General features: G+C 38.7%; 2 protein-coding genes across 2 annotated transcripts; one reads left to right on the plus strand and one right to left on the minus strand.

Annotated features, from left to right (window-relative positions):
- Positions 1–5,998: 5,998 nt before the first annotated feature.
- Positions 5,999–6,994, minus strand: LOC117318991. Its single transcript, XM_033873904.1, has one exon. It carries the CDS (start codon positions 6,992–6,994, stop codon positions 5,999–6,001), a length of 996 nt encoding a protein of 331 aa, XP_033729795.1.
- Positions 6,995–7,297: 303 nt separating this feature from the next.
- LOC117318992 (ras-associated and pleckstrin homology domains-containing protein 1-like) lies at positions 7,298–8,737 on the plus strand. The gene is made up of 2 exons (XM_033873905.1): positions 7,298–7,386; positions 8,080–8,737. Exons 1-2 carry the CDS (start codon positions 7,298–7,300, stop codon positions 8,735–8,737), a joined length of 747 nt encoding a protein of 248 aa, XP_033729796.1.
- The last annotated feature ends 16 nt before the right edge of the window (positions 8,738–8,753 follow it).

An 8,753-nucleotide genomic window follows, 5' to 3' on the forward strand; every position in this document is an offset into this window, starting at 1 on the left:
ATGCAATGCACATGTATATAGATAAATGTTTCCTGAAGAAAACTGTCTGTTTAGTTTTTCGATATCATCAACAGAACGGTCACAAGATTGATTTGAAATGGCCTATTTGTTCGACCTTCGCAGTATTTTCCACTCGACAGGGGTATTTTGCTATATATAACAGACGATCACATGTTGTTCTGGCCTATATATATATCATGTTAACTATAGGCAGTTCGAGTTATCGTTCTTGGTGGTCAAATTGCAGTTAGAGTTATCGCCCTTGGCAAAACTCATGTTTCCGCCCAAGAAAAAACAAGCACATGTTCGACAAAATGTTGTCAACCTTTTCCCGTTATTGTGGCCCATACTGTGTAAGTGCATATGAACAATTTATTGATATGTTTGTATTAGTATAGCCATGTTTCAATGTTCAATTCAAATTAAGTGTAATTAACACGAATTTTTGTAATATTATGCTATGTAGCTGTAGCGAGGGCTCTCGCCTCGTGTTATGATGCCTTATATTTCTATTACTGTGTTTTATAAACATGTTGTCATGTCATATACAGTATAATACATCTAGTCAGTACCTATATATTATTGTAGGGTTGATATCTATCCTGTTCTACTCATACAGTTGAATTATAATGGTTGTAATTCTGTCAACATTGTAACACATAAAAAACTAGGTTTTTTAAGGATGCTTACACCGTAATTTTATAGAAAATATATTTTTGTTTTCAAATGTATAGACAAGTCTAATGCTGTATCCAAATGAGTCAATTAACGATTCTAGTCATGTTTTTGGTAGTGTAGATGTCTTGTTATGAAGTTTAAATATGGTAAAAACATTAACAAACAAACATGTACTTATGTGACCTTTGTTTTAATTTCAGCTTTCACTATATTTCACCAATAAATCTGAGTAACCTTCAAGCCAGGCTTGTCAATGTCAGTACAGTGAAAGACAGTTGATTACCACTGATCATGGGAGAAGGACAGGACTCTGGGAGTCCTACTGACAAAGAGCTCACAGCTGAGTCTCAACCATTGGTTGGAACATCAACAACTCAAGATCCGGATGAAAATGAGAAACGGTTAAGAACACTATCCATGAAAACTGAGGAACAGTTTTGCAAAAATGTGACAGCTTTCTCCGCAAAGTTTTCAAACATCACCACAAGGATTGATGACGTAACACCCATCCTGAAATCGTCACGAAAGTTTGTTGAGCAAGCTGCCTGCTGATCGGAGTGCTCGGTGAGCTGGGTTCAGCTGTATTTTACTGTCACTGCCAGTATATACTGCTATTCTTCAATATCAGATGCGATGCTCCAGGATATAGAAGCTTTGTCACGATCATTGTATGTCGCTTTTCACAAACATGCATGCGAAAAATCAACCCAAGCGTTCAGAATATCAAGCAAAGTCCTGAAGCCTTATAGGCCTAACGCTGACGGTAAGTGAACTTGTTTGTTTACGTTGATGTAAACAGACGACGGTAAATATGCACGAAGAATAGTTCCCGTTTATTTAATATTTACTGTAGTGCTAGACCTACATTCAAATATCTTTACTTAAAATACTATTTCAACATATTTCAACATTTGTTTACATTAATGTGCCAAAGAAAACAATGTGTGAGAAACCTGTTCTAAAAGAAAAATATACTAAAATAACGTCGGTTAAAAACTATTCACTTTTTCCAAATTTATATGGATTGCGAGCAACATGTTGTAACAAATTTATATATTTAAAACAACTTAATTATTATTTATTATGTCACATTAATTTAAATTCAGTTATTTCATGTTTAAAACCATGTTATCAATTTAACATAATTTGTTTTGATATTTTGATTTTAAAATAATTTCAACTTCATACCAAAGGTATAAATTCAGAAAATAACCGAATTAAAGTATTAATGGAATTTACCTTGTAATCATAAGTTTACAAAATATTCTCCTTGGCAATGTTATATTTGCACAGGTAAAATCAGTAAGTTTTGAAATATCATTGTCTCAAATACCATATTTCCTGTAACAGATTTTATTAAACATTTCGCTTACATACAACGAAGGAAACCGATTCTAAGAATTAAATAACTGGATTTATTTAGCAAAATTTTTCAGAATAGTCTTCAAAATGCCATTTGCACATAGGTAGAATACTGTGAGTTGCACATGGACTTGTGTAAACATTCGCAATGTATGTTTCTGTTTTAAGGCCCACACTGCCATGGAAATTATATTTACATCAGGATACAGGTACATTCTACTTTGTAGGCCTCTGACCGCAATCAACTTCCCTCTATGTTCTAATGAAGAAAAAATGAATTGATATATATTTTTGATTTTTTTCTAGAAATCTGGTTTTCATTTGATACAATTATATATAAACATCTTTTACAGTTGTTCTGTAGAAACAAGAAGATTTAAGTAGTTCGAACAGTCAATTCCAATTGTAGGCCTCGCACAGTGGTAAATTTTCCTCTATTTTCTACTTAAGAAAAAAATTTAATCAAAATATTTTGAAACTTAGCCCGCTTCCCGAAATCTGGTTTTAATTTCATATTGTAGAATTATTCTCTCAATTTCAAGTTATTCATATATTGAGAAAACACTATCTTCCACATTTTTCAATTCTTTGTTACAGTGAATTACAACATTAAGATAGTTTATGAAAGAAATATTGAAAAGTAATTATATAATTCCATAGATGTTTACATATATAGAGAAGGGAAGGTGAAAATCAGTCCAATCTGCGCTGTCGTGGTTGTCCTTGGGCAAGATATTTTTAAGTACTTTCATTACTCTTGATAACATGCGATGGGCCTTCAATGTGTTGTTCAGTGAGGTAGGTACCAACTACTCCAAAGAAAGCTGCCTCAAAATAAAAGGGGGATCATCACAAGAAACAGAGCTAAACAAACATGAGTAAGACATTTATTTTCAGTGCTGTCGTAGTTTTGTCCTGGATGCCGGCCTACGACGGCCCACTTGCATGTTGTTGGACGAGGTAGTCACCAGCTACTGCAATGAGAGCAGGCCTCAAACTAAGAGGTGCCAGTTATTTTTCAGAAACTGGGCAAACTGTTATCTGATAGAAAGGGTTTAAAAAGTTAAAAAAAAGAAAAACGTTATTTATTATGCTCAATTAATCTTCATTTACAAAAAATATTGTTCAAATTCATCATTAAACAATTTAAAACTTACTAATTATCCAATTTTCATTAGGGAAAGATAATGAGAATTAACTCACTGATTTGGTCATGATATTAATTTATTATAAATTATAATGTAGCGATTATTGATGTTTCTCTTTCTATTCGTGATTGATCAATAATTGATCATCGATTGTTTACAGAACTTTACAGTGATTCCAAACACTATTTATAAGAAGTAGCAAAATGTTTAAAAAAAATGTAATAGACATTTCCTCATTTGCTTGATATGGACCACTGACACTGATCGTGACTTTGAACTTCAGGGAAATTCTGAACTTCAGGGAAATTCTCAAAATAATATATTATTAAAATAGCTTTGGCAAAAAACCAAACTATTTCACTTTTAACATTTGTATTTCACGGGGGAATACCAAAAATTGGGATTTTCCTCACACAGGTATGAATTATTAACTTTTCCTCCAAGATTGAAATTGGGGCGAGCTAATTCCCGTAAAGTCATGAAGATTTACATCTGATTGAGTTAATCCCTATATTGTAAGGAAATTTGTCCAAATTGCAATGAAATTTGGTATGTAGATACATGACATGGGACATCGGTTACCATACTTTCATTACATAACTTTAACCGGTCAAACAGAACGTCATTCTCAAATAAGTCAAATACAATTATGTGATCGCACAACGTTCCACGATGTGCGCATGCACGATGTGCGATACGGATCGTGCAGGAAAATGTGCACATGATGGGCGATTGGAACGGTACATGTGGACTGATACCACAGTTAAGTACTTCCGGGTTATTTCTAAGAAAGTACTGAAGGGATCTTCCTGAAATTTCATATGTAGGTTCCCCTCGTGCCTAGTTATGCATATTGCATTTTGAGACTAATCGGAAAACAACATGGCCGACAGGCAGCCATCTTGGATTTCGACAATTGAAATCTGTTATCGCTATTTCTAAGAAACTAATGAAGGGATCTTCCTGAAATTTCATATGTAGGTTCCCCCCGGTGCCTTGTTATGCATTTTGAGACCAATCGAAAAACAACATGGCAGACAGGCAGCCATCTTGGATTTCGACAATTGAAATCTGTTATCGCTATTTCTAAGAAACTAATGAAGGGATCTTCCTGAAATTTCATATGTAGGTTCCCCCCGGTGCCTTGTTATGCATTTTGAGACCCAATCGAAAAACAACATGGCAGACAGGCAACCATCTTGGATTTTGACAATTGAAGTTTGTTATCGCTATTTCTCAGAAAGTACTGAAGGAATCTTTCTCAAATTCCATATATAGGTTCCCCTTGGTGCCTTAATGTTAAATTTTATATATAAGTTTCCCTTGTTTGAAAAGTACTAGGGGCCGTTTCTGAATTTACACAGATTAGTAAGACTTAGAAGAAGAGAAAAGTAGAGAAAAGATCAATCTGACATGAAACCTACGAAAAACATTCAATGGTGGGCGTCAAGATCCCTCTAGGATCTCTTGTTGTCTATGAATTTAATGTAAATTTATAGTAGAGATGTCAATCTATGTTTTGTGATGTAAAATATTATTATTGATCATGTATTTTGTGCGCCAGGGTCCTGTGTGAAAAGTCCTGATTTGACCTCTACCCCTGACCCAGATGTATATAATCCACGTTGGTGACACATTTTGAAGGCTATCTTCAGAAAATGCCCAACATGCTATGTTGAAACTTTTATATTTTGCTTCTCACATGTTGGTCTTGGCCAGGTGAGTTGGAAAATTGGATATGAGACTTGCTCTTATTGTTCATTTTCAAAATTTAGGCTTGTCAAGTGATCTGGATTGTTCGCATTAATTTGTGTCATAATAGTTTATGTATAAATGTAGACCATATAAGTTTAGAACCCCATTTTATTAATAATAATAGACAGTATTGTTTAAATTCAAACATTTGTCATGGTCATGTAGGTTTTAGGGACTGTTTATTAAATTTGAAATATTTTGTTTTAATATTATTTTTGAGGGTATTAGCTATTGTATCCGGAGACACAATGTTCCCGACCACCGCCACGGGGAGGCTCCCTCTTTAGGTAGTCATATATATGTAACTTTTGTTGTTGTTGTTACATATGTGTTTTTTGAATTTTGAATTCTGGTTGCCAATATGTCTCTTAATCAATTTTTCACTTTTCAATACAGATGATCCTGAAGCTGATTGTCTCCCCTGCCATGTTGCTGAATGACTGGATCTAGCTGCCCTCTCCTGTAGTCGGACTTTCGAGCGGACTTGGACCTTTTCTTATGATCTTTATGCTGTGCTGCCAGTATTGATAGAGCTCTCTTCTTCACTTCAGGTTTGTATTGGTGTTGTCTTTGGTACACTTCCTCTGAGCTCAGTTGATCAAGCTTATGTTTAACTTCTCGACTCAGAGTACCACCGAGGTGTTCTACCTTCTGTTGAAAAGCTTTCCCGGCCATGTTGTTGAGAGTTAAGATGGTGTTGTCAAGTCTCCCCTCAGCATTCCGTCCAAAGTTCTGGTATTTTGGTAGAGCGACATTGGTGCCTCTGTGACGCCCGTCATTTTTCTGAGTTGATGTGTTGAGTCTCATTGAATAGACAGCTTCAGTGCTTAACTTCATTTTCAGGAGCTCCAATACCAACATCTGGTCATCTGGCATCATCTGAAGATGATGTATCTAGTTCATTGAGCGCACCCACCAGTTGTCACCGTCATCTCCAGAGCACACCTCGGAGTGCTGGCTACACTTGGAACAGTCCTCTGAATAGCACGACACGGTGGCATCTAACACATCAGGTAAGCGACTGGTGATAGTCTCCATGTTACCTTTGTGTGTTTTCATGAGGGATTTGAGGCCATGCTGCTCCTGGCTTTCAAGTCTTGGGAAAACACCTTCTGTGAGTGAGACCTCGTAAGTCTGGTACGTCCGGGAAACATGGAGTCACTGAACTTAGCACTGTTTGATTTCCGAAACTGTGCTCTACCTATGTGAGTCGGGTCAGCCAGTCTCTCCACTTTCCACATCGGATGTAGGGCTCGCATGGCTTCCTGCAGGCCTTGGGCGCTAGTACCATCTCCATCCGTAGTGGCATATTTCATAAGGACACCCTGTCTGGTCAGCTGCTCTCCAATGTCATTCCCCATGGCATACTCGGAGAGGCCGTCAAACCCGCTGGTGTTGGCTGTGCACTCAGGGTGACCACCCGGACAGTTAACATCGTACCCTTTCCCTCTCAGCCAAGCGCCTGTCCAGCAAAGTTTGTTGTGGAAGGCACATCCAAGTATCCACTTCTTTGGAGTACATGTCTCAATTCCCAAGCTGATTCCCTGAGAGGCATTCAGTCCAGGCTTCTTAGAGCTTCCAAATGTAGTACTGTTGTACCGCCCATCCACAGCTATTCCGATGGTGCTCGGAGACTCCTGTCCTCTCAGGGTGTTGTCCTGTACCACCAGTCGAGTCTTTTCCTCCATGTCGGTTTTGTTAAGGGCAGTAATCTCCCGTGACACCTGGTTGGCCTGTCGTTGCATCCCACTTTTGGCACCTGCAGGTATGTTCAGGTGTCCGAGAAGAAGTCTAGCTCCTTTGGTGCTGACGGACTGTCCACACAGTGCTGAAGGTAGATATTTATTTATCAGTGCTGGCTTCGGTCCGGGCTTCTCCGAGTCCGCTTCTCTGTAAAGTTTGTAAAGCTGAGACTTGTACTCACACTTGACACACTGGACAGAGCAACTCCATCCCAGGGCCCATTTCTTCTCGGACACTAGTTTGAATACGGGTACCGTACAACTGGTGTGACATTGCTCTGCGTGTACATTGATGACATCGTTCCACATCTTCATCATCAAGATAACATCAAGGTTTGTCCTTTACATCTTTGAGAACTAGGCCTTTATTCTTGGGGGTGTTTCCAGGTTTGAAATAGTTATTTCTTCTCTTTCTGTCTCCCTTCATACTTCATACTTGTATTGGTCAGTAGTGGTCAGTGGTGGTCAGATGTGTTTGGAGTACAAAACTGAAGTGAAGCTGAACACTGAACTGGTAATTGTGATATACACATCAGTGCCTGTTTGATAATTGACTTCAAAGGTGTTTTGAGAAACAATTGAGAGAGGCTAGTATATTATCATTAAACAGATATGCCCATTAAGCCCCCTCCCCCACCCCCACCCCTTCCCTGCCTCAGGCTAGACAGCCTAACAGTACATGTAAACAAGTGCTGGCCACAGTGTGTCCATGGTGGTCACTCACTGTGATTGGTCACTGCATGTCTATAGTATTACCTGTAGATTATCTCATGTTTTTATGAAACCTAATTAATACTTTGAAGCAGTTAAAATATCAATTTGATAGCAAAATTATAGTATTTTAAAACAAAATTAGTTTTAAAATCTTAAAAAAAATCAAGTTAAAATTTGAAATTGAAAGCAAACTTTGCATAGCTATACAGTGGACCCGCGATAATCCGGACGCCGATAGTCCGGAAAACTCACAGTCCGGACGGAAATGCACGGGAACGGATTTCCGTAACGTTATTTGTACTCACCAGTCCGGAAATTCGGTTTCCGATTCCGGAAGCCCATTTTGGGAACGAAACGTACTTTTCATTAGTAAATTTCCCTCAATAATCCGGACGATTTTTTCACCACGAGGAATGGGTCAACACGGATATCGGCTTTGTAACAACGTTACGTGAAACGACGACTCATTGAAAGATGCATGTTATTAATTTATCATACCGGTGGTATAAAAATTTAAGGGAGTCATTTTTAGAGTTATGACAACAAAATGAAGTTCATAAAAACAAAAATAAAAGAAATAAACGAAAAAAAAAAGAAAAAAAGAACAAAATAAATAAATAAAAAAAAATAATTGTCATTTCCACATTATACCAATAAAAATATTCAATTTATTGTCACAGGTTCAACCGACGAGCAAAAAAACAAGACAAAAGCATCCTTGAACAAGGACTTCGGATCAACACAGCAGATGAAAGGCCCCCAGCTGTGATTCCTCCTCCCATGACGAGACCAACTTCACCAATCAGGGTCCCAGTCTCCCAGCAGCATCGTTTTACCCTACCCCCCAACACTGCTGGCCAGTCACCCACCAGAAAACAGAGGCAGCACACTAAAGTTTCACCAAAGAACACCACACAGACAGTGAAAAAGTCCTCTCAGCTCGAAATACCGCATCCAGTCCCAGTGCCAGTTCGCAGCCCACCGCCCCTTCCGGTTCCGGTCTCCATATCAGTGACACTTCCGGTTTCTGCACCACTTCCGGTTCCTACACCACATATGATCCACACACCACTTCCGGTTTCTGCACAACTTCCGGTGTCTATGCCACTTACAGTACCGTTCCTGCTTCCTCCTCCAGTTCAAGTCCCACTTCCTGTCGGGTCCATCCATGGTTTGCCAACAGCACAGCTACCTATTTCAGTCACCTGCCAGCCACCCAGGTATGTCGCCATCCTGCCCGGAGTGTCACAGCAGCCAGCTCTGCAGTCCGCCATGGCCCCCAGCCTGAAGTCATATTACAAGCGCCAGCTGAGCGCATGGACCCAGCGAAGTCTATAAGCCAAGGAAGATGGAA

Source organism: Pecten maximus, unplaced genomic scaffold, assembly GCF_902652985.1.
Source record: "Pecten maximus unplaced genomic scaffold, xPecMax1.1, whole genome shotgun sequence".
Taxonomy (NCBI): Eukaryota; Metazoa; Mollusca; class Bivalvia; order Pectinida; family Pectinidae; genus Pecten; species Pecten maximus.

Excerpts from the sequence above, each read along its gene's own strand:
- LOC117318991 (XM_033873904.1), bottom strand. The coding sequence starts at position 6,994 with ATGTGGAACGATGTCATCAATGTACACGCAGAGCAATGTCACACCAGT.
- LOC117318992 (XM_033873905.1), top strand. The coding sequence starts at position 7,298 with ATGCCCATTAAGCCCCCTCCCCCACCCCCACCCCTTCCCTGCCTCAGG. Across the intron at positions 7,387-8,079 it reads GTAAACAAGTGCTGGCCACA|GTTCAACCGACGAGCAAAAA; the intron begins GTGTGTCCATGG and ends TTATTGTCACAG.